At 49.7% G+C, this 27,575-nt stretch overlaps 1 protein-coding gene across 2 annotated transcripts in view; it reads left to right on the top strand.

Moving 5' to 3' along the window:
- COL26A1 (collagen type XXVI alpha 1 chain) overlaps positions 1-27,575 on the top strand; it is a 160,293-nt gene that overhangs the window by 58,615 nt on the left and 74,103 nt on the right. The window contains exon 3 of one of the 2 annotated variants that reach the window (XM_070566357.1): positions 8,514-8,617. In XM_070566357.1, the coding sequence (XP_070422458.1) occupies positions 8,514-8,617 (104 nt within the window). The remainder of the gene's footprint in view (positions 1-8,513; positions 8,618-27,575) is intronic. The other variant, XM_070566358.1, reaches the window with a different exon arrangement.

The following is a 27,575-nucleotide window of genomic DNA, read 5'->3' on the forward strand; positions in this document are numbered from 1 at the left end:
TATACACATCGTGAAATGATGGCCTCCATCAAACTAATTAACATATCCGTCGCCTCCCATAGTTACCATTTGTGTGTGTGTGGTGAGAGCATTTGGAATCTATCCTCTTAGCAAATTTCAAGTATATGATCCCTTGTTATTGACTACAGCCGCCATGCTGTGCATTAGGTTTCCAGAATTTATTCATCTGGTAACTGAAAGTTTGTACCCTTGGATCAACATCTCTCCTTCCCCCACCTCCTCGCCTCTGGTAACCACTAATTTCTCTGTTACTACGAGTTCTGCCTTTTTATTTGGTTCAGTATTTGAGGTCTTGAAATATTGTCTTCTGTGTCTAGCTTATTTCACTTTGCAAAATGTCCCCCAGGTTCATCCACATTGTTGCAAATGGCAAGATTTCCTTTTTTTAATGGCTGAATAATCTTCCATTGTGTATGTGTGTGCATATATGTCACCTTTTCTTTGTCTGTTCGTCTGGTGATGGGCAGGAAGGCTGTTTCCGTGTCCTGGCTATTGTGAATGATGCTGCAGTGAACATACGGTGCCGATCTTTTCGAGATACTGATTTGGGTGCCATTGGATATATACCCAGAAATGGGATTGCTGCATCGTACGAGAATTCTATGTTTAATTTTTTGAGGAACCTCCATACTGTTTTCCATAGTGGCTGCACCAATTTGCATCCCCACCAGCAGTGCTGGAGTGTTCCGTTTTCTCCGCATCCTCGCCTGCATTTGTCATCTCTTGTCTTTTTGATGACGGCCGTCCTAACAGGGGTGAGGTGCTGTCCCTTTGTGGCTTTGATTTGCACTCCCCTTCATTGGTTGTTTCTTGACACGACTACACTCTGCCCAGTAGATGAGGCAGACGAGGTCACGCTTGGGGAGGACTTCCCAGTCTGGAGGTGGCAATTACTAAGTAACAAATAAATAGTTTCATTATCAATTATAATTGGCAATAATAGCTGTATTAGCCAGAGGTCTCCAGAGAAACAGAGCCAATAGGATATATATAGACATATAGAAAGAGGTTTATGATACGGGATTGGCTCGTGTGATTATGGAGGCTGAGAAGGCCCACGGTCTGCTGTCTGCCAGCTGGAGGCCCAGGAGACCCGGTGGTGTAGCTCCAGTCCACACCTGCAGGTCCGAGAACCAGGAACTCTGATGGCCAAGTGCAGGAGAAGTTGGAAGTTGTTGGAAAGAACAAATTTACCTTCCCTCCATCTTTGTGCTTTATTCAGGCCCTCAGCGGACTGGATGATGCCCACCCATGCTGGTGAGAGCGATTCTCTTCACTGAGTCTACCAATTGGAACGCTATTTTTCTTCCAGAAACACCCTCACAGACACACTCAGAAATAATGTCTTACCATATATCCGGGCATCCCTTAGCCCAGGCAAGTTGACACAAAACTAACCATCAGGATAGCTCACTTTCATTATCGTTTGCGTCTCCTGCCTGGACGCTGTGTTAACCACTTCGTCGGCTTGGGCTGCGATGGCAAAATGCCACACCCTGGGTGGCCTAAGCCACAGACATTTATTTCTCGAGGTTCTGTAGGCTGAAAAGCACAAGAGCCAGGGGCCAGCGCATTTGGGTCCCGGTGAAGGCCCTCTTTCTGGCTTGTAGATAGCTGCCTCCTGTGTCCTCACGTGGAAGGGAGACAGAGAGAGCTCTGGTCTTCCTCTTCTTCCGAGGGCACTAACCCCATCATGGGGCCCCACCCTCCCGACCTCATCTAACCCTAATGACCTCCCAGAGGCCCCGCCTCCGAATACCGTCACCCTGGGGGGTAGGGCTTCAGCATACGGATTTCGGGGGGACACAGACATTTGGTCCATCAGAGAATCATCTAAGTTTTTAATTTCGCATTTACATTTTTATTCCTTTTTGAGTGATTCGAAAGCCACGAAATTCAAAATCCAAAAAATATAGACGAATATCCAGTGAACACAAAGGTCCCCCCACCTTGGGGGCAATCCGCATGATCGGTTTCTTGTGTTTTTTTCAGGAGATAAAGGATCCCAACTGTATCCCTTATGGATATCGATGCAAAAACTCAAAACAATATATGAGAAAATAGAATCCAGTGAGATGGGGGAAGGGTGGTACGGCACGGCCGTCTGGGACTTAACCCAGGAATCCTAGGTCGGTTTCACATTTGCACACTGATTAATGTGATTTCATCAAAATCATGGAAGAAAGGAGAAAAACCATGTGATCATCTCAATAGATGCAGAAAAATCATTTGATAAAATTCAGCACCCGCTGAGTGAATGAGAAAAAAAACAACTCTGAGCAAGCTAGGAACAGAAGGGAACCTCCCCCCAGCTGACAAAGAGTATCTGTTACGAAACCTGCAATCAACGTCCTGCTTAATTGATGAAATATTGCACCTTCCCCCCTTAGTTTGAGAGTAAGAAAGCAATGTCTGTGGTTGCCACTTCTATTCCGCATTGTTCTGTCGGCAATAACGCGAGGAGAGGAAATAAAAGGCGTTTAGCTCAGAAACAAGGAGGGAGAACTCTGTTCACAGACGACATAATCGGGTACACAGAAAATCCAAAGGAAGAGACAAATACGGTGCTAGAACTCCGCAGGTTCACTGGATACGAGGCGCCATAGACCAAATGTCTGTGTCCCCCCACAGTCCATCAGTTGACATCCTAACCCCAACATGAGGAATTAGGATGTGGGGCCTTTGGGAGGTGATTAAGTCATGAGGGTGGAGCCCTCCTGAATGGGATTAGTGCCCTTAAAAAAGAGACCCCAGAGAGCTACCTCACCTCTTGTGCCGCCTGAGGACACAGCGAGAAGACAGCTGTTCCGAACCAGGAAGCCGCCCCTCGCTAGACCCCGACTCTGCTGATGCCTCCATCTCGGACTTCCCAGAACTGTGAGAAATACACTTCTGTTGTTTGTAAGACACCCAGCCTGTGGTGTGCCGTTACAGCAGCCCGAATGGGCCAAAATACAAGGTTAATAAAGAAAAAATGAATAACGATATACTAGCGGAACCAAAGCGGAAAAAGAAAGGTAAAAAACCTCCCCAGGTACAGCAAAGTATTAGAGCGTCAGATACTGGTGTGAGCTGAATGTCTGTGTCCCCCACGTTCATAGGTTGAAGCCCGGACCCCCAGTGCGGCTGTATTTGGAGATGGGGCCTCTAAGGAAGGAAGTAAGGTTAAATGAGGTCATAAGTGGGGGGAGCTTGGTCTGACAAGATTAGTGTCCTTATAGGAAGAGACCCCAGAGAGTTCCCTCTCTCTCTCTCCCTCCACACGCACACGCACACCGAGGAAAGGCCGTGTGAGGACACACACACTGGCCACTGCAAGCCAGAAAGAGTCCTCACCAGAAACCGACGTGGCTGTGAACTTGATCTCAGCCTTCCCAACCTCCAGAGCTGTGAGAAGATAAATTTCTGTTGTTCAAGCCCCCCAGCCTATGGTATTTTGTTACGACAGCCTGAACAGACTAATACAGAGATCTAGCAGTAAATTTAACGAAAAATGTGCAGACTGCTGAGAAAAAATCAAGACCTAAATAAATGGAAACTTATGCCATTTTCATGGATAGGAAGACAATATTATTAGGATGTCAGTTTTCTACAAATGAGTCTATAGATTCCATGTAATCTTTATCAAAATGATAATGAGCTTTTTTGCAAAGATTGATAAGCCAATTAAAAAGATCTTTGGGAAGGCAAAAGACCTAGAATAGCCTGAAAGAGAATAAAATCATAAAACTTACATTACCAGATTTCGACACGTACTATGAAGCTACGTTAATAAGGCAGCGTGGTTTTGGTGCAAGGACAGACAAACAGATCAGTGGAACAGAACAGAGAGTCCAGAAATAAACACACATTTAAACAATCACTTGGTCGTCAACAAGGCACTCAAATAATTCAATGGAGGGAAAAAAGGTCTTTTTAGCACTGGTGCAATTGGATATCCAAATGAAAAACAATGAACCTTGACTCCTACCCAACCAATAGTAAAATTTTTAAAGTGGTAAATTGGACTTCATCAAAATTAAAAACTGATTATGATAAATACTCCTTTAAGAAAATAAGAAGGCATGTCACAGATTGGGAGAAAACATTTGCAATGCATAAATCTGACAGAGGTCTCCCACAAAAAATATATATCTTACAAATTAATAAGAAAAAGCACAAAACCCAATTTAAAAGTGGGCACAAGTCTTAAACAGGAGCTTCACAAAAGGAGATGTCCATGTGACAAACATGAAAAGGGGCTCAACTTTATTTAGTCAACAGAAATTGCAAATTAAACAGTAAAGAAAAGTACTACGCACACCCTTGAAGGAGTAAAGTGAAAATGGCGGACAGTGTAAACGTCGGCGAGGTGATGGGGCAACTGGAACTCATTCGCTGCTGCTAAGATGCGAGCGGCTTCCTCCGCGTGGGTTCGGCACATCTGTTTGTTGCATCTACTAAAGTCTGACATATATCCATCCCTGGGTATATGCTCCAGAGAAATGAAAACCTGTGTTCACATGAGTTCTACGAGAACGCTCACAGCATCCTCTTTCATCATAGCTCAGAGCTGGAGACAACCCAGATGTCCATCAACAGGGGAATGGACAAACTGTGGTATATTTATCTAATGGAATATTATTTAGCAATAAACGGGAACAACATACAGCTACACTTAGCGACATGGATGAGCCTCACAGACATAATGGATGGAAGAGGACAGACACAAATGAGTGCCTCTTGTAAGATTCCGTTATAGGAAATTCTAGAACAGGCAAAACCAACCTCTGCTGAGAGAAGTCAGAAGAATGGTTAGCTCTAGGGGCTGGGTAATCGACTTGGAGGGGACGCAAGGGGACTTTGGAGTGATGGAAACGTTGGTGTACACATAGGTAAAAATGCATTGAGCTAGACATTAGATTGACCTATTTTACTGCATGTAAATTACATTTTAATAAAACAAGAAAAAAATCCATTATAATGTGGCCGTGAACTCAGTGCTTCCATCATAGCACTGACCCAAGTGTGAGGTCATCCATCCACACGTGTGGTCATATGTTAGTGCCACAGCTCTGGCAGAGCGGAGCCCACACTGCCGTATTCAATCTGTATTCCCAGTGCCTGGCACGCAGCGGGCTCTCGGTATATATCTGCTTAGTACGCGAATGAGCACTGGGTCAAAACCGAGCTCTGTGCAAGGTGTCATGGGGGCGCTGAGGAGGGAGCCTGTGAACTCTGGCCAGGGCGTAGGGGAGCTTCTCAGAGGAGAAGGGGACATTTGAGTCACACCGTGAAGTCCTTTGGAGACTTTTCTCAGGCCGGGTAAATGAGGAAGTGCAGGTAGGCAGAGGAAGCTGCTCGTGCAAAGGCCCGGAGGCAGGGAGAGCAGCTTGTTGTACTGTGGTGGTAGGAGCTTCGGCTGCTGGTGGTAGACGGAGGGGAGGGTAGAAAGGTAGGCAGGGCCTTATTTGCCGACCTGAAGAGTTTGGTCTTTAGTCTGTGGGAGTCATGGGAGGTTTTGAGAGAAGCCAGTCGCAAAACTGGATCTGCGTTTTAGAAAGATCCCTGGGTTTGCAGACTGGACCCCGGCAGAAGGGCTAGGAGTTCTTCGCGAACGTAGGAAAGCGAAGCTCCCTCAGGCTCTTGCCCAGACCGGGGACAGGCCACCAACCCTGAGCCTGCCTTGGGCACTCAGGTGAAACCGCGGGGGTCTGCCCTGCCAAGCCCTGGCCTGCTGGGCTGGTGGAGCAGCGCCACCTACTGGCACCCCCTGCTCCTGGACTTGGCAGACCACCTGGTTCCTCTCGGTCCCAAAGTGGGACAGGCCAGCCCCATGGCCCACAGATGAGGGGCAGAAAGAGACCTTCTCTGGGGGTCGAGCTCTCCCTCCGGTTCGGAGGCCTCAGATCAGTACTTTGTGCAGACGTAGGAAGGAAAAAATATTCCCTCGTCCTTAACAGACACAAACTAGCATTTTTAGGCTGTGCCGCTTCTGCCTGGGTTTGGATCCTAGTTCCACTATTTTCTAGCAGTGTGACCTTGAGAAAGTTACTGAACCTCTCTGTGCTTCGGTTTCCTCATCTGTAAATTAGGAATAGTCATAGTACCCACCTGTTAGGGTGGTTGTGCGTCAGCAAATATAAAACACTCAGAATGTGACTGGCGCGTGGTGAGCGCTCGGGCCAAGCTCCTAATCTATCTATTATTGTTTTTATCATCGTCGTCATTCAAGGTATGGACTGCAGAATGACCGGTGCATTTGAGGGCTCACGGGCTGGAGGCTGAGGGGTGGCCTGCGACACAGGGGGCCATGTCAGCTGAAGAAGGGCCAGTGCTCGTGACCAAGCAGCTCGGACTGTCTCCTGACCCCAGTGGGCACAGCCGAAGGGCGGGGGCTGGCAGGAAGGAGGGCACATCTGCGTTGTGCCGACCCAGCATCTGTGCCTCCACTTCTGCTCTCAGCGCCTTGAACATGCGCCCTCCCAGGGAGCCTCGCCCCTCCGCCCCGCCCCCACATCCTGTCTCCAGGGGGTCCTCAGCAGGCAGACCAGGAAACAGGCTCAGGGAGGTTGAATAATGTGCACAAGTCGTCCAACACCATGAGTTCGGGGTGAAGCCCCCGCATCCCGGGAGTCCGTCTGCCCCAGGGTGCTGAGGTGACAGGAGGGACCCCTTGGGATGCACAGATTCAAGCAACAAACGCTTTCCTGCCGGCATGTGGCCCCGGCTAGATTCCAGAGCTTTCCTGCTTTCTCTCCACTGGAGCAACGATCTCATTTCAGAAATTAGTTTTAAACCGGGCATCTTTTACGCAAATTAAAACTTCTCTCCTCTCCCAGCCTGACCTGCTTCAGTTGAGTGTGTGAGTGTGAAAGTGTGTGAGTGTGTGTTTATTCTGCAGTCTCTTTGTACTCCTTGCACCCAGGTTCATCAATCCACTTATGTCCCACCGAGCCCCTTGCTGTAAGGAGTGGCGATGGTGACACTGTTCCTCTGTCACCTCCCCACCCCCCGTTGGCCTACATCACTGGCTCCCTTGGGGCATCTGATGTCCAAAGGCCTGGGCTCGCCCTCCAGCTCCCAGCTGTGGGCACCTCTCCGTACAGACTCTCACTCCTCTCTCAAAGGTGCCAGCCGCTGGCAGCGCACACAGTGCTGTCATACCCCCTTTAGATTCCAGGGGCAAGCTGGTTTGCTGGAATGCTTATGAAACACGAGTGAGAAGATTTTTTTAAGAGAAAAAATTAGTGTAACAGGGTTTTTCACATTTAGTGCTGTATTTCTGAAATTCGAGACGTGACTTGTGTGTTTTCCTGTCCACGATGCATCTCAGAACGTCACGCCCACTGCTACCAATTAATTCATGATTTTTCCGTTCACCGGTTAAATTGCTTGGTGTCAGCAGATTCAAATTTTGTGAAGTCATACAGTTTTGTTTTCAACAGGAAGTCGTGCCAACTCCATCAAGCGGCAGGGTTGTAATGATGCCTGTAAAGCGAATAGTAAAAGCCCAATTTATCCCCCTTGTGAAATTGGGCCATGTATTTTATATTCACTATTTTTGCAGTTTCACAAAATAGTAAAAAGTTATTTGTAAGAAAAATTTCGAAACCGTAGGAGCGTGAGATTTGACCACGGAACCCACAGCAGTGTGCAAGAGCTTTCGATGGCCGCGAGGGCCCCACTGCTGGGCTTCGAGTTCTCCTTGCAGCGTCTCTCTCGGCCGCCGGGCTGCGAGTGTCTCGAGGATGGGCACTCAGTGTTGTCAATCTGTGACCACCGTGCAGGAGAGCATGTAGTCGGCGCTCAATAAATATTCATTAGATGAATCAACAAAAAGTAATAACGATTGGGAAGGAAGTTGGAGTCCAGTGACTTGCGAGTGGCTGGAGTTTGTACAGGTTCTAACGATGTTTTTCTTTTCCTTGTTCGTTATCTTGGTCAACGTCTCAGTCGGCTCGGGCTGCTGTAACAAAATATCCCACACTGGGTGGCTTCAACAGTAGAAATTTATTTTCTCAGATGGCCGCCTTCTCGCTGTGTCCTCCAGTGGCCCTTCCTCAGTGCGTGCGTGTGAGCGACGTCTCTCTCTTCCTCTTCTTATAAGGCCACCAGTCCCATTGGATTAGGGCCCCACCCTGACGACCTCAGTTAACCTTAACTCCCTCCTAAAGACCCATGTCTAGATAGTCACACTGTGGCAGGGGTAGGGCATCAACACATGGATTCTGGGGGACACGATTCAGTCCATAACAGTCGGTGTGGAGGACATTTACCCCTTAGGTGGCCACGTTTGGACGCTTGCAGGAAGGCAGAGCTGGAAGGAACTTAAGAATTCACCTGGCACAGAGATGAGTGGTCACTTGCCCGGGACCACACAGCTGCCCGCCACAGAGTCAAGGCGATGGGTGGCTCCCGGAGCCCTGGGCTGGGCTGTCCTGCAGGGCTGGAGTCTGGGGCGGCCGGGCGGGCGCTCACACTGTCCTGTCCTGACGCTGCCCTTGTGTTAGTTACAGGACTCTGATCAGACCCACATACAGAGTGTCCTACCGCACCGTGACGGCGCTGGAGTGGAGGTGCTGCCCTGGCTTCACCGGGAGCAACTGTGACGAGGGTGAGTCTGCAGGGGTGTGGGGGGCAGGGGACAGGGCGTGGCCCAGCCGGGCTGTGGAGTTCTGGGTGCTCCTCCCTCCTCTGCCCTCCTCCTGGGAGCGGGTCTCCATTCCTCCACATTCCTTCCTTCCTGTTCCCAAGCGCCTCTGAACCAGACGCTCTGGACCCTCCAAACTGGGGTGAGGCTGCCACCTGCACCAGGGCGTCGAGGTGGGGTCCCTGTGTGCACCGCTTGGGTGGGGGGTGGAGGAGAATCACGAGCCCTGGCTTGGGGGGGAGCGTTCGACCTACAGTCTGTTTCTTCTGCCCTGGCTCCCACTCACGCAGGGCCTGGGGCAGAGAGAGCTGGGTGTCCGGGCTCTGAGCAGATGCATACGAGGGCCCACCAGCCTTGAAGGCTGTTGTAGCTTGAGGCAGACAGACCTGGTGGCAGGCCACGGCAGGAAGGCCTGGCCCACTGCCCCTGCCCTCTGCCCAGCTGGTGCCCAGAGGGAGGATGAGAGGTCGGGGTCGGGCTCAGCCTGGCTGCGGAGCCCGATGGGGCCGGACAGCAGCGCTCACGTGGAAGTCAGGGCTGGCCCACAGCAAATCCCTGCCACCGTCACTGCCAGGGAAGGCGGGTCCTGCCCACCCAAGAGGCTTGCAGCCCGCCTCAATCCGCGGAACAGCTGGTCAGTCCCGAGGCTCAGGGGTCACTGTCGTATTTGGAAACAGTAGCTCTCCTCAACCTGACTTTCTGACAAAATCGTTCTCTCTTATCTTTTTTTATTACCCAGCATGTATTTTTGTCATATATATATATATATATATATATGCATATACATAGACCTATATATATGTTAGGTTATAATAAAGTTATAATAAGTTATAACATAAGTATATGCTTTGATTGTGAACTGCCTAAAATGCTTTGGGTTACAAATAATAGCATAACAACAGAAATAGCAGTAATAATAATGATGGTGGTGATGTTTTGACCAGCCGGCGGCCCAAAGCTGAGCTGCAGGACGGGGTTGGGATGTGAAAGTGTCGGAGGTGGCATCCTTCCTCCTGATCCTGGGAGGGCCGCTGGGCAGCCTCCGCAGCTGGGCCACACCTGGGGGCACAGACTGCCCTGGGCCTTTGCTCGGGGAGGAGCAGGAGGGAGCTCAGGGGCGGGGGGTGAGGAGAGGCCGTGCTACCCTGGGTGGAGGCGTGGGTGGCAGGACCCTGCACTCTGTGCTGAATGACCACAGCTCGCGCCAGGTCCCTCAGTGAGGTCAGAGGCCCTCGAAGCCAGGACGTGGGCCTGCCTTTCGGGTCAGTGCCATGGCCGCGGGGAGAGACACCTGGTCCCCCTGACAGACAGGAGTGGCCCTGCTGGCTAGACTCTGCGGGGCTTCTCGCAAATCGATTGATGACCCTTGAGTAACCGACTGAGCGCTTTTCAATGATCAATAAAATGAGTAACGTTGGCTCCACCCAACGAGGTGCCGGTTTACCATCGAGGCCTCATCGTTAGAAGCCTTCCCTCGGCATTAAGAAGGCTTCTGGGCCCTTCTCTCAGCCCGCAGAGCCTCTGAGCACCCCCACACCCCATCGTCGCCTCAGCTGACTATAACCTGTGTCTCCTGTCTACCTCCCAGCCGCCCCTCCCCACCCAGCGGGACTGTCTGGTTCTTCCCAGGTGACTGGGTCAGGCCTGAGTGGGGCCCCTTCCTCCTTCTCCTGGAAACCACTGAGGTGCTTGAGCTCGTCTAGTTTGTATCTCTCTTCACGTTCTCTTTATTGAAGAAAGGCGTGAACTCCTAGATGAAGTCTAGGTCTCAGAATGTCTAAGTCCTCATTCTCCCACGAGGAGCTGGTGAGCGTGTTTTACAGAACACGTTTCACAAGGGAAGCAGCAGACTGGCAACGCTGTTCAAAGGAGGGTTAGAGCAACTGACAGAGATGCAGACCAGGGGCCCCAAGACCACCCCTGGGTTTGGTAATTCACCAGAACTCACAGAACCCGAAAGCTGCTGTGCCCACGCTGATGGTTTATTACGGTGAAAGGATGCAGATGAAAATCAGCCAAGGGCAACGAGGCATGGGCAGAGTCCAGGAGGGCGCCACACGCACAGCATCCGGTGGTCCCCGTCCAGTGGAGAGGTGCACATGCTTAATTTCTCCCAGCTACAACACGCGACCATCTGCACGGAGTATTGCCCACCAGGGAAGGCCCCCAGAGTTCTTGGTGGGATTGGTGGTGTGTACATGATGGATGCGTGTGGCTGAGCTGTTCCTGGTGCTCTGGTGGTGGAGCTGGCATCACCTGGTCCAGGGATGTCCTTATAAATGACATTGTCGGTGCAGACCGTCTGGGTGGCCCAGGGCTCCCCGGTCAACAAAGACCCTCATTCCAAGGGCTCAGGAGCCAAGTGCAAACAGCAAACCTCTCTGAGGCGGAGGGTGATCCTTTACTGATATATATACATATACAATGTGAGTATATACATATATCATGTGAGATAGATTTCATATATGCGAACTATACGAAATATATGTGAAATAAGAAATATATTTTGTATATATATGAAATAAGAACCTGAAGTAAGATCATTCAATTAGATCCCACAGGACAGTAAAACAAAGCCTTTGGGGTTCTCCTCTCCCCCGAGCAGAAGGCATTTGCATCTTCCCAGTTTTCCAGAACCTGCGCTGTCATCCGTGGTCCACGGTAACTAAACAAAGCGACCTTCTCCCCGGGGGTCGGAGGCACTGAGGCAGCCTCATTCCAGAGTGCTCTAGCATGATGTTACCAGGCCGGGCCATCGCCTTGTTGCCATTTTTCCAGGGTTTGGATAATTCTTCTTGTGGGCCCAGTGAACCAAGCACAGGAGGCTGGCGGACCATTGGGAGCGATTCCTGCCATCCAGGAGGTTCTGCCCATTGGGGCAGGTGAGGGTTCGGCAGGGCTGTGGGCCCACCCTTCTTGGGTGAAAAGACGGGGTGACTATGAACTGGTCAGATGCCCCCCAAAGGTGCCCACCCTTGAGAGCTTGGCCCCTCACCTCCAAAAGGAAGCTCTTATCTGATAAACCACGTACCTGGCGATGACCAATACACTCACCAGAAGCATCTGAGCCTCCTGGGCTGGTTATTAAGAGTTGCTGGCACCTCTTGAGACACTCTCAGCCTCAGAGCGTCTGCCAGCCCCTCCCTGGTGGAGGAACCTTCTGCACTTGCCCATCTGGACCAGCCGTGTATCCATCTCAGGGCGAGGGCAAGGCTAGCCTCTTTCAGAGAGCCTCAGGGTCGAGTGGCCCCTTCCCGCTGGGAGCACGAGGGTCCTGAAAACCCTGAGGGGCTGAGGATTCCTGGGAGCCTGAGGGCCTGGGCTGAGTTTGGGGCCGGCTCCTGAAAGCCCTTGTAAAGATTTTACATCCCCAAATACGCAACAGTAAAGACAGAAGGCGAAATCAGAGCCATGTCTGTGACTTTAGGCACATTCCTAAGCTGGTTCCCCCTCAGTCCCCATGGTGGCCCCTCTGCAAAGGATGCAGGTCCGAGGCCCCCTCCTCAGTGGGTTTGCTGTGGTTCGGATCTTGTTCCCCGGGGAAGCGTCTTTTTCTTTGGCTGTGACTGGTCTTCCTTCCAAGTGTTCAGATCCCTCCGGTCTTGCGACTTGGGACTGTGACTACCTAGGGGCAGGTGGCCTCTCTCAGGTCCTCCTTCCCATCACCCCCCTTCTTCCTCCCTCCCTGGATGCCCAGGAGGGCAGGGCCAAGACTGCGGGAGGGACCTTCCTTCCTAGACATGTCTACAGACAGTCAAGGCTAATTAGTTGAGAATTCTGTGTTTGTGAATCTGCCTATTTGCCAAAATTTATTTGTAACCCCCAAATCAATGCTCGTGGCACTTGCGTGATCATTCAAGATGCGTGCAGAACAGCACAAACTTTGAGTCACCCGCCGTGCGTGCTCCCAGCTGAGGTCAAACAGGGCGACGCTCTGCCTCGTTTCACCTCTCAGACTGCAAACAAGTGTCCTCTTCATGGTCTGTTTGGTGCCATGCTTTTTGCATTATCGTGCTTTTTTGTGATCTCATTGTTTAAAATGTCTCCAAGCGTAGTGCTGTGTAGTGTTCTGAAGCGTCAGAAGGCTATGATGTGCGTTATGGAGAGAATACGTGTGTGAAATGAGCTTCGTTCAGACGTTGGTTACAGTGCTGTTGGCTGTGAGTTCAACGTCACGGAATCAACAAGGTGCCTTTAAGCAGAAGCACACGTGAAACAAAGCTACGCATTGATCAGTTGATGAAAACATCGTGACCAGACGCTCGGGGGAACCTAGTCCTGTCTTTCTCTCAGGAGCAACGGCTTGGTATTCGCTATTTCAGGGTTTCCTGTGACTTCATAGAACAGAACTGCTGTGAATCATGAGAATTAACTGTGTCTGTGTATCTATGTCTATAACTATTATGTATGTATCTAGGAATAATTTTTTCTTATTACAAAAACAAGTACGTGTTCAGTGTAGAAACAGTGACAGTACGCAGAATTCCACCGCTCAAGGTGACCTTGACTCTCACTTCGGTGGAGGGCTTCCAGCCCTTCTGTGCTTACACCTCAGTGGTACTGTACGTGCTGTTGGATAACTTCATTGTCACCGACATCTCTCCTTGTGAACAGATAGTGTTCTGTAGTATCATTTTTAGTGGCTGTGGAATTTGGGTGCACACTTTATAAACTAAACCCCTACTACAAGATATTTCAGTTGCTTCCAATTTGTAAATCATTAATAACATTGCTGTACGTGTCTTTTTTTCTCACTCAGGTAAAATTTACATACACCAAAATGCGCTGATCTTAAGCGTACAATTTAATGAGTTTTGATAAATGCATACACGTGTTATCACCTCCTAGCAAGTTCCCACCCCTTAGCAACCACTGCCTGCTCTCTCGCATCATGGATCAGTTTTACCTATTCTGGAGCTTCGTATAAATGGAGCCGTATAGTGTATACTCTTTTGAGTATGGTTTCTTTCACTTTACATAATGTTTTTGAGATTTACTCATGTCGTTACATGAGCATCAGTAGTTTATTTGTTTTGTTACTGGGGATCGTCCCATTGGGTGAATAACCACAATTTTACTCATCCATTCTCCTGAGGATAGATATTTGAGTAGTTTCTAGTTTTTGGCTTTACCAATAAAGCTTTTGTAAACTTTCTTGTATATGTCTTTCTGTGGACATATGATTTTACGTCCCTTGGCATTTGAGTGGAATTGCTAGGTCGTGGTGTGTGTTTATGTTGTCCAATGTGGTTTTACCAGGTTACACCAGCAAAGTATGTTCCAGTTGCTCCACGTCCCTGCCAACATTTGGTGTTGTCAAGTCTCTTTAATTTTTGGCTGTTCTAATGAGAATGAAAGGGAATGTCATTTCTTCTTCCTTTTAAAATGTCTTCTTTTTTAATACTGTTTTGACCACTCTAGTTCATTTGCATTTCCGTCAAAAATTTACAATCAATGTATCAATGTCTACCAAAAATATGCCTCTTGGGATTAGAATTAGGATTGTCATGAGTTTCTAGACCAATTTGGGGAGAATGGATGTCTAATAATGAGTCTTCTGGTTCATGAACATAGTATAACTCTCCATTTATTTAGATCTTTCATGTTTGTCAGCAATGTTCTGCATTTTTCAGGCTAGAAGTCTTGCTTGTCTTTTATTAAATTTATTAATAAGTATTTTGTATTTTCAGTGCTTTTTAAAAAATGGGATTGCTTTTTAAAATTTCATTTTATTATTTTGCTGCTAGTGTATAGAAATATATTTGATTTTTAAATATTGACTTTGTATGTGAAAATGTGCTAAATTCATTTGTTAGTTTCAGTAGCTTATTTATTGATTCCTTTGGGTTTTCTACATAAACTATCATGTCCTCTGTAAGTAAAGATATTTTTGCTTCTTCTTTTCAAATATTTATGCCTTTTATTTCTTTTTCTTGCCCTATTGGACTAGCTGGAACTTCTAGTAAGATGTTTAATAGACTCGATGACAATAAATGTACTTGCCTTGTTTCTGATCACAGGGTGGAAGTTCTCTATATTTCACTAAGTATGTTGTTAGCAGTAGATTTTCATCTATGCCGTTTATCCCATGAAGATAGTCACTTTTATTCTTAGTTTGTTGAGAGTATTCATCAAGAATAGGGGCTGAATCTTGTCGAATGCTTTCTCTGCATCTATATTGAGGTGATTTTTAATCCTTTATTTTGTTAATGTGGCAAATCACATTGATTTGGAATATTAAACCAACCTTTTGTTCTTGGGAATAACCTTATTATTACTGAGATAAAAACCTCATTTGGATGTGTTATTCTTTTTTATATTTCTATATTTGATATTTGTCTGTAATTTTCTTTCCTTATCATGCCTGTCAGTTTAGTTATGAGGGTTATGCTGTCCTCATAAAATGAATTGGGAAAATCTCCTCCTCTGTTTTCCTCCTCCTCTATTTTCTGAAAGCATTTTTGTTTTTGTAAAGTTGATATTACTTTTCCCTTAAATATTTAATAGAATTCACAGTGAAACCATCTGGACCTGGAATTTTCTTTGCAGGGAAGTTCTTGATAACAAATTCACTTTCTTTAATCTACATAGGGCTGTACATGTTTTCTATTTCTTAATTTAATAATCACTTATGCATTTAAAAAATTAACTTTACCAAGGTGTAATTTACATACCACTTATTGCATACATATAATTTACACACGTCACAAGTGTACAGTTCAATAAGTTTTGACCCTATACATAATTTTCTATTTAATTTGCTTTTCTCTGGTGTTCTGTCCACCGAATTTACCTCAGCCTCCCTGAACTCTGATTTCTCTTTCTTTAATTCAGAGAGATTGCCACGTTCTTCTTACTTCCTCCTCTATGTGCTCCGGGCCAGAAGGTGCCTCCAGGAATCACCTTGTGTGTTTCTCTTCCCTTAGGAATCACTTTTCCTAATTGCCTCCTGTCCGGTGTCTGTAAACATTTGTTTCATAAATTTTGTCCAGTTTTCTAGTTGTTTATGATGGGGGGGCAAGTTCAGTATGAGTTAGTCTATCATGACTGGAAACAAATTGCATGTTTTCCTTTATTGGATTTTTAGTTATACTTCTCCGTATTATTTCTCAGTTCTAGAAACAGTATGATTCCGTTTATCTACCCCCACTGGCCTTTGTGCTATTGTTATCATATGTTTAAAATCTAAATATGTTAAAAGCTTCACAGTTCATTATTATAATTTTTGTATTAACCAGATCACCTTTTAAAAAGGGAGGAAAAAAATAGTCTTTTATTTACCCAGTAGTTATCATTTCCATGATCTTTATTTCTCCTGGAATCTGAGCCTCCATCTGGTGTCCTTTCTTCTCAGCCCCAAGAAGTTCTTTCAGCATTTCTTGTAGCGTGGGTCTGCTGGCAGTGAATTCTCTCAACTGAAAAACATTTTTTAGTATCTATTTTGCCTTAATTTTATTTATGGTAAAATACACATAACATAACATTTACCTTTTTAACCATTTTAAAGTGTATAATTCACAATGCTTTGCAACCATCACTGCTATCTAGTTCCAGAAATTTTGTATCACCCCAAAGGGAGACCCCAGACTCTTTAGGCAGTCATCCCTCATTCCCCTCTTCCCCTAGCCCTTGGCAGCCACAAATCTGCCTTCTGTCTCTATTGATTTGCCTGTTCTGGCTATCTCATATAAATGCAATCATACAATATGTGGCCTTTTGTGTCTGGCTTATTTACTTAGCGAAATGTTTTGAAGCTTCATCCAAGTTGTGAGATATATCTGAATAATGACTATCATCTTGTTACATAGATATACCACATTTTGTTTATTTGTTCATCAGTTGATGGACATTTGGGTTGTTTCCACCCTTTTGGCTATTTTCAGTGGTGCCGCTGTGAACATTCACGTACAAGTTTTTGTTTGAGTACTGTTTTTGATTCTTTTTGAAATATACTCAGGGTTGGGATTTCTGAGCCATACGTGGTAATTCTATGTTTAACTTGCTGAGGAGCTGCCAAACTGTTTTCATAGTGGCTGCACCGTTTTACATTCCCACCAGCAATGTATAAGGTTCCGGTTTCTCCACATCATCTCCAATACTCCAGTTTTTGGATAATATTTGCATTGAGTTTCATTATTCAGAATTCTGGGTTGATGATTTTTCTTTCCGTGCTTTCAACAGATTGGTCGTTCCATTGTCTGTTGGCATCCATCGTTTCTGGTGAGAGGTCTGCCATGTTCATATTGTAGTTTCCTCTCTAGAACCTGTCTTTTTTTTCCTCTGGTTGATTTCAAGATTTTTTTTTATCCTTACCTTTCCACAGTTTGACTACAGTGTTACCAGGTGGGATTTTCTGAATCCTGCTTGGAGTTCTTTGAGCACTTTGGATCTCTTAAGTCATTTTTTTTTTTTTTTACCAAATTAGAAAAATTTCGTCCATCATTTTTTCAAACATTTTTTCTGCCCCATTCTCTCCTCTCCTCTTAAGCCTCCACTAGCATGCATGTTAGATTGCTTGATATTATCATTGAGGGTCTGTTTTTTCTCCTCTGTTCTTCAGACTGGATAATTTCTGTTGATCTGTCCTCAAGTTTGTTGACTCTTTCTTCAGACGTCTACAATCTTTTGTTAAGCCCATCCAGTGAAGTTTTCATTTCAGATATTATACTTTTCAGTTCTAGAATTTCCATTTGTGTGTGTGTTTTTGGTTAATATTTCCCTGATAAGATTTCTCCATCTATTCATTTATTATGACCATAATTTATTTTATATCCTAGAACTTATATATAATAGCTGCTTTTAAGTCCTTGTCTTCTATTTCCAACTTCTGAGTGATCTTATGGTTTGTTTGTATTGGCACTTTTTTCTTGGTTTGGGTTGCAATTGTTTCTGTCTCCCTACCTTTCTTCCTTCCTTCCTTTCTTTTCTCTCTCTTTCTTTCTTCCCATGTTAATGCCTTTTGCTTATATGCTGAACACTTTGGAGGATATGTTATAGAGATTCTGGTTTCTTTGAAGAGTGTGGATTTTCACTCTAGCAAGCACTTAATTGCTGTAAATGTGTGAAGGTTTGGTTTGTATCCTTTATGGGGTGGGTATGTAAATCCCTTAGACCTGGGTTATACTTTTTACTCGTAAGGCCTAGCTTTTCTGTGGTTTCAAAGGCAAGCCCTAGCTGTTAACTCTGCCCCAACTTGGAGAGACTCCGGTTCTAAAATGTCTCCCTTCTGTTGAGCAGCGGCGGCGGTCTCTGCTCAGCTTTCATCGCCTCCCACGATGGTCCTCTGCTGAACTCATTGGCATCCCCTCTACACTCACACAGTTCAGGGGTCAGCCAAGGACGTCAGGGGAGTTTGTACACCGAGTTTGGGGCTCTTTGTTCTATGTGGCTCCTCCCTTATTAGATTTCTTCCCTCAGTTTCCAGGTCCTCTGGCAGCCTTTATCCAGAACAACTGAAGTTTTTGACTTGAGTTCTGGCCACCCTGCACTGCCTGAACTGAGATGTGCCCTCAGGGACAAAGCCATGTCATGTGGAACTCACTTAGTTCTAGTCCAGTCTGCAAGAGTTGAATCCCCTCCAGTTTCTGCTGGCTCTTTGTTGCTCTCTAGTGCCTTCAAGTAGTTGTTTAAAAGACATTTATCTGGAGTTTATAATTTTTATCTAAAGTAGGCTTAGTCTGATATGAGCTACGCCATCATTCCTGGAACTGGAACTTTGTGAAGATCTTTTTGGCTAAATCTTTGTCAACACTTTTAATAATTTCATTAGGATAAATCCTATGCAGAATTATTGGGTCAAGGGGCATGGAGCCACATCAAGGGTTTTGAATCATATTTGCCAAATTAGACTTTACACTGCCGTTGGACAGGCTGAGAGGCTCTGGAGGGCAGAGGCTGTTGTCATTATCTCTTTGCTTTGCGGTGCCCAACACAGTGCCTGGAGCTTAGTTAGGGTTCTGTCAGGATTGTTGACTGACTCTGCACCTGGAGCGTGATTTTTGCCACGCTGATCAAAGGAGTAGCATCGTGCATGGGACACAGTGCGACTGCTTCACCACTAGATTTAAGTTTCAAAGTAGTTCCTTAAGCCACATTCTACCAGTAGATGTCCGTTCAGTTAGTTCGGTTGGCTGGAGCAGAGGTGACATCATCACCCTTATCAACGTCATATCATCATGTCATTACTGTTTATCTTTGAAATGGTGCTTCACACTTTGGGAAGAGCTTTAGGTCATGTTACTCTACATTTCCACGGTGTGGATGCTGCTTTAGATCGAATGTTTGTGTTCCCCCCAAATTCATATGTTGAAACCTCTTTCCCCACGTGATAGTGTTAGCAGGTGGGGCCTGTGGGAGGTGATTGGGTCCTGAGGGTGGAGCCCTTATGAATGGGATTTGTGTCCTTATAAAGAGGGCCCAGAGTGCTTCCTTTCCCGTCTGCCACATGAAGAGACAATGAAAAGACGGCCATCTGTGAACCAGAAAGTGGGCCCTCACCAAACACTGAATCTGCCAATACCTTGATCTTGGACTTCCAGCCTCCAGAGCTGTGAGAATAAGTGCTTGTTGTTTGTAAGCGCCCCATCTGTGGTGTTTTGTTATAGCAGCCCAAATGGACTAAGACAGACGCAGAAACTGAGCTCAGAGGTGAGAAGAGATTTGGCCAAGATCATCCAGCTGAGGAATGGCCACTGCAGAACTGGAACCTGGGTCGTTTGCTCCTGATTAAGTGATTTTTACTCTAAGCCAACTGGGACCTTTGAGGTCTTGGGAAATCCCTCCCAAAGTTGTCCCAGCACAAGGGACAGGTCCACTGGATTCTGGGCTGGCTCCTTCCTGAAATACCTAAGGCGGCCTGGTCCCTTGTGTTTTAGAGGCCAGATCTCACGTTGCCTTGGTGTCGTGGAGGAGATTTGCCATAAAGTTGATGGACTCTATCATCAGGAGATGATAAATTTAACTCAAGTAGGAGATTTTTCCTCTTTTTTTTTTTCTTTCAGCTGGAGTCCTGGCCAGAATGGGAAATGAATCCCTGGGCCCCCATATGGGCGAGGGCAGGCTCGGGGCGAGGGGGCTTAGTCGGTGCATCCAAGCGTTGAGCTGATTGATTTGAGTCCAAGGCGATGCTGACCTTTCACCCCTGGCTCGAGCTCTGTGTGTGAGTGTGTTTGTGTTTGGAATGGCTGAGGGTTCAAAGCCAGAAGGAGTTCTCTTGGGAGGAGGCTGCAACCTCCTGGCCAGTCTGCTGAGCTCAGCATTTTAGGGAAATGATTCTGGGGGGATCTGATGATGTCTCTGAGACTTGCCTACCATGGCTGTCATCAAGGGAGGGACAAGCAAGTAGGGCCATTTATTCAACTTACCCGAGTGCCTGGGAGGTTCCAGGCACTGTGCTAGGTGCTTGGGTCACATTCATGAAAAGGGAGCTCCCAGGTGGGGTGGGGTGGGGGCGGTGTAGGGGTCAGAGGAGTGAGCAGATAATCCTCAGGCTGTGAGTAAGGGCTTGGCCAAAGGTATGTTTGTGGTGCTGTGGGACCCGCAGAGTAGGGAGTTGGGGGGCTCCTCCAGTCCAAGGCCTGGTCCTCTGGACCCAACGTGGCTGACTTTCTCAAGGCTCCACTCCATGGGGCATCCCCTACTCCTGTAGGTTCCATCTTTCTTCTCCACTGGTTCCTTCCCGTCAGCCCGTGAGTGCATCAAGCATCTCCCATCTTGAAGGAAACAATCTTACCGACTCTGCATTACCCTTTGGCCACCACCCCATCTTGGGCTTCCTTTCTCGGCCAAGCTTCTTGGAAGAGCTATCCACCTTCCCTGACTCAGCTTCTGTGCTTCCAGGGTCTTCTCCAAGCAGCGAGGTCAGAGCCCTGCCCTACTTACCACTTAGAGAGTCTTCTCGCTGAGTGACCGCCATGCAGGGTATGTCCTTGTCATATTTATCTCTACTTCCCAACCCACTGGCAAAGAGTTGGAACTTGATGACATTTCTCGAATGAATGAATGAATGAATGAAAGCAAAGGCGATTTTCATGTGTGTGAGATATGAGGTTCGGATGGCGGATGGACGATTACCCCGACTGCGTAGATGAGGATCTGGGACTTACAGAAGTGTTGATAGTTTATGTGAGGCCCTGCTGGAGCCGATGGGGGAAAGTAGGGGTCGAGTGACCAGAAGAGGAAGGTGCCATCGCTGCTGCCAGCTCTCTGGCTGGTTGAGCTGGAGAGGACATTTCATAGGGCCTGCCCACTCGGTCACTTCTGACACCTGCCTCTTTCCTGGCATCTTCGGTGAACTTTGGGCCCTGGCCTGGTGGGGAGGACGAGCTGAGGGCCTGCTCCAGTCGGCATCTGCTCTTGCTCTCAGCTTCAGCAGACAGCATGGCCCTGCTGATGAGATCCGGGCCCTTTGATACTCCCTCCTTAGCCTGGACTGGTTCCAGCCATCGGCACGGGTTTTGTTGTCAGGCAAGCATCTTTCGGCACCTCCCGTCATGCTTTGTGGGGCTGTAAATATCCACAGATGTCACCTGCCTTTTCCTTTTCTGGGAAGCGCTTGCACGGGGGCTGGCCCAGGACGCAGGCGCATTGCTCGGCTGCTGGGCTGTCTGCACGTCCAGAGCGCTCTCAGCACTCCGCGCGGGGGCTTCTTCTTCACCCAGGGGCATTTCACAGGGGGAGGCTGGGGCCAGAGCAATGCCGTGGGAGATGATTGCTACACTCATGAATTTTCTGAGACTCCTCTGGGCCAGGGTTAGACCGCCTCAGGGGGAACCTGGGCATTTCCCTGTTGGCCACAGGGCTCCCCATCTCTCTGGGAGAGGCTCCAGGTGCAAGGCAAGGCTCTCCTGTTAGTCTGATGTGCTGACCGCAGGGAGGGAGATGGGGGCCTCTGCTGAGGTCTGGGAAGGGCGGGCAGAGCCTGGCGAGGGGAGTCTCTCCTTTTCTTTGAGAGGTGAAGTACAGGCTAGCCCGGAGACAAGGAGCTGGACCACATGAATGGTGCAGGCGCTCTGGGGGTAAGATGTGGGGGAGCTGTGGATGGGAGAGAAGCGGGGCCAGGCAAAGGGCAGCAGATGTGCGCTGCGCTTGGCTGAGCCACTGGGCCAAGGCGGCCTTTGGGAGGGCGGGGTCCCTCAATTAGCTTCTGAGGCTCTAAGGCGAACATGTCAGCCCCCCAAGTGGCCTGTTCAATGCCAGTGGGCTTCTCTCCAGAGCACTCAGCAGGCGAGTGGAGAGCCTTATGGAGCGCGGCCTGCGTGTTGGCGGGGAGAAGCGGGAGCTGTGTTAGAAAACCAGGAGAAAACATAAAGAAAGGGGTAGTTATGCTAATTCAGCAGATCAAGGAGCTGGTTTTCTTCTTCCCCTTCCTTCTCCTTCTAATTATGATCCTCTCTAGGGCCAAGGCCACACGCTGGGGCTCAAAGTCACATACTCTGGTTTCGAGAGGCTGTGATAGTTGCCAGGCCCAATGCACTGAAGAGGACTGGGTTGGCCAGAATGCTCAACCTGACCCACGACTGCAGGGAAGCATTTCCAGAACCTTCTGGCTGAGGCTAGGGTCCCAGGCAGTGAGCACATCACAACCACACTGTGGCCGAGAGAGGGGAAGGGCCTTGGCCAATGTCATCAGCCATGAACTCAGGGTCCAAGCTGTGCTGGCCCAGGCTGGGCAGAGCCAGTGACTGGCAGGGGCCATCTGTCCATCCCAGTCCCACCCTCAGGGACTCTGGGGTTGACTGTTTGGGGCCTGCCCATGCTTAGCAGGACGCTTGGCCTATTATGGTGGACGGCGATGGATGGGCTCCACCCAGACAGCACTTGTAATTTGAAGCTCCGTCTTCTAGGTGTTTCTGCTTCTCCTCCTGGGGCCTCCTAGACTACAGTGTCATCAGCAGCTCCCCGTAGTGCTTATCCGGGACCTCCATGCCTCTGGCCCCCGGTGACACATGGGAGGGTTGGGGGCTGGCAGGCCGGACCCATCATGACAGTCGTAGAAGCAGACAACAGAAGCATCCACACTGAGTCTGAGAGGAGCAAACCAGGACCCGCCGCCTGAGCTGGGGAGGGCATTCCCCCCGGTGACCCCCGATCTTAAGGGGTGATGCAGCTGGGAATTACCCTCTCTTTTCCCAGAAGAAGGGTCCAGACCTCTTAGAGGGTGAGGACGAGCCACGGCCCACAAGCCAGAAGTGGCTATCCATCTCTCCATCCCTCAATCCGTCTTATTTTTTGGTGCATTTCAAAGTAAACTGCAGACATGAGCCCATTTCTCTCTTAGGCCTCGCGTGCATTTGTATCCAGCAGGCGTTCAATGCTGGGGGCCGTGGGCTTTCATGGACGTGAGCCGTATAGCCCTCTGGACCACCTTGTGAGGAAGACATGGGCCGTCCTTTTCGTCCCCGCATCCCCTCTGTCCAGCCAGGACTCAAACAATGGGTGTGAGATGAATGAGGATGAAGTGACCCAGCTGGGAGGGTGGTGACAGAGCTGCGATGTGAGCCCCTCTGGTTCACCAAACCCCAACCCTTGCGCACGCCACTGCACCACAATGCCTCTCTGCTTTTCCTGCAATAGTTTACCCACCCGCGGCACACCCGAATGCGAAATCCACCCTGCCCGCCCCTCTATTTGGAGGTTTCCCGACTCTGCGCCGCCCTGCCCAAATGTAGTCCCCAACTCAGAGCCGCGGGCTTTTCTTTCCTCGAGGGAATGGCCTGTGCGCCTGGCTCGGTCTGCACCCGGGAGGAGTTATACATCCTCACACAGCCAGGGAGTGAAGGAGCTGGGCTGCGGGGCCGTGAGGAGCAGGGGGGCACCTTTCTGGTCCCGTCCTGAGAGCCCACTGAGGGCCCTGGCCTTCGGGGCTTCCAGGTTCTCCCCCCGGAGGGAAGAACAGCCGGAAGGGAGAGGAGAATCGTTTGCACATCCTTGAGTCTGCTTCCCGGCTGTCCTCAGCTGGGCCACTGGCGACTTAGGCATGGCCAACAGCACATGGCCTCCCAGCATGGGGGCCGGGGCGGGAAGGGCCCTTCAGCTTCGTCCGCAGTGAGAAAGGCACGCCTGCCAGTCAAATGCACGTTTTCACCTGATTTTCGTTTTCCAGGCAGGCACAGAGGTGTGGATGAAGGACCGGGGATCACCTGGGTTGAGCGATGTAAGATCGAATCCACGTCTCGCTCTCCTCATCCCTTCACTGCAGGTTGTGCCTGCCCAACCTCACCTTTGGGGTCGTTTAGCAGATGAAACGAGGGAGTATATAAGGAAGGACTTTGGGGAGCGAAACTGGGGGCAAGTGTTCTTTACTATTATCAGTGACTCTGATTCTATTAAAAGAAATAAATAGCATAGAGTCTTCTAAGAGTGGCATGTAATTAGACAGTGTTAGGTTGTAATAGCTCTGTTTTGGACATTTGAGGTCATTTGGGTTTCGTGGGACACCTGTTTGCAGGTAAATTGCTCACAGCATCCACCTGAAGCTTAGATAATATAATTTTCATTTCCTCCCTGTGGGGCTGTGGCCTCAGCTGCTGATGAGGAGGCTGGAGGGCGCCTCATGCTCCTTGCTCACTGGCCGACCTCAGAATCACCCAGAGAACAGATTAGACATGGAGACCTCCAGAACAGGAAACCCTGGGGCAGCTCCAGGTATCTGTGTGTTTAACAGCTATCCAGGTAAGGTCTCTGGTGCCAGTGGTCCAGGTCAGGGGTGTGACAAACGCTCCTGGAGCCCTGCCCTGGGGCGAAGCTGGCCTTTCCTGGGGCCACTGAGAGCAGCCCTGAAGAGAAAGCCAGAGAAACAGAGCCAATAGGACGTATGTAGATACATTGAAAGAGCTTCGTTATAAGGAATTGGCTCACGAGATTTGGGGGTGGAGAAGTCCCGCGATCTGCTGTCTGCAAGCTGGAGACTGGGAAAGCCAATGGTATAGTTCCGGTCCAAACCCGGAGGCCTAGGAACCAGGAGGGCAGGAGAAGATGGAGGGCCCAGCTCGAGTGGAGAGCAAATTTGCCCTTTCTCTGCCTTTTTGTTCTATTCAGGCCCTGGAAGAATTGGATGGTGCCCACCCGCATGGTGAGGGCAATCTTTACTCAGGCTGCCCATTCAAATGCTCATCTCTTTTGGAAATACCCTCATAGACACACCCAGAAATAACATCTTACCAGCTATGTGGGCATGCCTTAGGCCAGCCAAGCCTACCTATAACATTAACCATCAGTGTGTGAGACAAGGCCCCCACCCCTACTCACGGTGGCCCAAGTCCGACCACAGGGCCAAACACACATGGATTGAGAAAGTGGGGAGGCCGGAGAGCTGTGGCCGGCTGGGTTCCCCAAGATGCAGACCCTGGGAGGGAGGTTTGTGCAAGAGGTTTATTGGGGGTGCTCTGAGGATCAACACCTCTCAGGGCAAGGGAAGCAGGATGGATGGAACAAGCTGAGAGGCTGGGCTGCAATGCAGCCTCCGGGAAGGCCTCCGCCCACCCCACAGGAGCTCCGAGATGGACGGCCCTTCAGAACCGCCCCGAGTGGGGGTCCTGAGAGGAGACTTCGAGTTCCTGTGCCCTCCTGCAGCGCCGCCCAGCGGCCCGTGTCTGCCTCCCACTTGGAGGCTGAGGCGGGGCTGGCGGCTGCTGAGATGGAGAGGCAGGGCCGGGTGGCCTGGAAGGTGGTCTACACGGAGGGGCGTTTCCGCCTGCGAGAGCCTGGGCCTGCAGGGCCGATGCGGTTCTGATTCTGGGTCTTCCCGAGGGGGTTCAGCCCAAGGAGCACTGGCTCTGTGGCTTCTGGTGCTTTTCCAGCCACAAACTCCCTGGCAGGTGGCGGAGGGATAGCCGAGTCCCTGCCCCCAGCCCGAGACCACCGAGGGGACAGCTCAAGGCTGACAGGGGCATTTAGGCAGGGACTGGAGACCTGGGGAGTCTGCCCAGGCCCCTTCTGCCTCCAGAGAGGCTGCAGTCCCAGCCCCAGACAGAGGTCCCCGGGTCCTCACGTCCTGGGTGGGGGCGCTTGCCTTCAGAGAGGCTGCCTCTTTTCTGTCTCACCTGAATCCCAGCCCTGTGCCCCCTGTCTGCGCGTAAGCCATGCTGTGTATTTGCAGTCCCCCATCCTAGGCATCTTTGCCTCTCTCTTGCTGGACAGACTCAGTTTCCCCAATCCTTTTCCAGACCAGACAGGCCCCCGTGGCCTCCATCCTTGCTGCCTCGCCTGGTTCTCTCGCCCCTGGGGTGCGCGGTGCATGAACTACACCAAGACTGGTGGGCAGGTCTGGTTTGCCTTCCGCTCCATTTAAACATTTTCTTTCCGACACCACATGACTCACCAAGGCCAGTTTGAGGTCCAGTGGAAGCCCGGAAGCTCCTCTCTGCACCATTTTAACAGAGTCACAGCCCTGGATCCTGGGCTGCTGGGTGGGGAACTCCAGCTTGGCTGTCCAGCCAGTCCCCTGACCCTCCGACACCCCCATGCAGGACATCAGGGTGGCGGTGGTATAAGGCATCGGACCCCTTCCTGTGTAACCAGACACCCACGGACAGAGCATGGTGGCTTTCCAAACAGGACAAGCAGAATGGAGAACAGAGTCTCACCTCCCGGGGCCCGCATACAACCCCCCGGAGTGCGAGGATGAGCTGGGCCAGCTTGCTGAGGGCAGGAGCGCCCTGCAGCAGCCCTTGGCTGGGACTCTCCACCCTGCCCAGAGGAGAGAAAGGGCTCCACCCCCCTCCTTCCTCTTGTCACGTGACTGGCTAACTGTTTTGCCCGTGGTGACTCAGTTTCCCAGCTAGAGCTCCCAGGAGGGGATCTGGGCTTGGCTGGTGTATCATTCATGCTCCCAGCACGGTGGAGCCATCGGTCTGTCCATGCCGAGGGATTCTGTGTCCCTCACCCGCTTGGACAGTGGAAGGACCACAGGCTTCAACCCAGACCGAGGGTTGAAATCCTGGCTCCACACACTCGCTCTGTGGGCAAGTCAGCTCCTCTTTCTGAGCCTCCATTTCCTCATCTGTCAAGTGGGTACAATGATAGCTGCCTCACAGAGCTGCTGTTTGTCCTATTGTGTGTCAAATGAGGGGAATACAAAGTACCTGATGTGGCACAGACCGTGGCACATAGTAGGTCCTTAGTAAATGGTTCTTGCTGCTATTATTATCCTCCCAACCTGCCCAGGGCTAGGCGCAACGTGTTGCAGAGACACACTGACTGATTTTGGTGTCTTCCTCTTCAGAAAACAGGTGCTTAGAACTGAAATGGACCTTAAAATCTTTGTTGTGTCTGTGTGTGTGTGTAAGAGAGATTGATTCAGGCTCTGCTTTTTGTGAACGTGACTTGGGTCTGAGTGAGCATGGGGTTTAGGCCCACATATTGCCTGGGCACCAGGGGACCCCAGAAGTGGGGATCACTCAGCTGCCAGTGACCCTGAGCGCCCCGGCAGGTGGAGAGCATCAGGAGGTGGTGGCTCTGCTGCGAGTGCTGGAGCCCCGCCCTGAGGGCCGGGGGAGTGCCCTCACCTGCAAAGGTGAGCTCTCCTCTGGGGGCAGCTGGGGTCTGGGCTCCAACCACGTCCCCCTCGAGGCGGCTGATCAGCAGCAGGGATGCTGTGAATGGAGCTCGGGAGGCGGCAGGTGGTGGGCACTGAGCTTGGGCTTTGAGGCCAGATGCTGTGACTGTTCCTGGCCACAGGACCTTTGTAAGTCACCTGCGGTCGGTTTCTCATCTGGAAATGGGGTCCTCGTAGTCATTCTGCTGGGGGTCAGGGGGCGCCTTTGAGGTCTGTGAGCCCGTGGCTCTGCGCTCCCCCCACGGGGCTCCCCGCTGCTGCGGAGCGAGGCTGTCGTAAGGACGATGCTGAGCTCTGGTTATTGTAAACTTCCCGCAGAACGAGGCATACCTTACCATGATGTCATGTCTAGACGCCCAGGTCAGG

The sequence above is a fragment of the Equus przewalskii genome, chromosome 12 (assembly GCF_037783145.1).
Source record: "Equus przewalskii isolate Varuska chromosome 12, EquPr2, whole genome shotgun sequence".
In the NCBI taxonomy this organism is placed as follows: domain Eukaryota; kingdom Metazoa; phylum Chordata; class Mammalia; order Perissodactyla; family Equidae; genus Equus; species Equus przewalskii.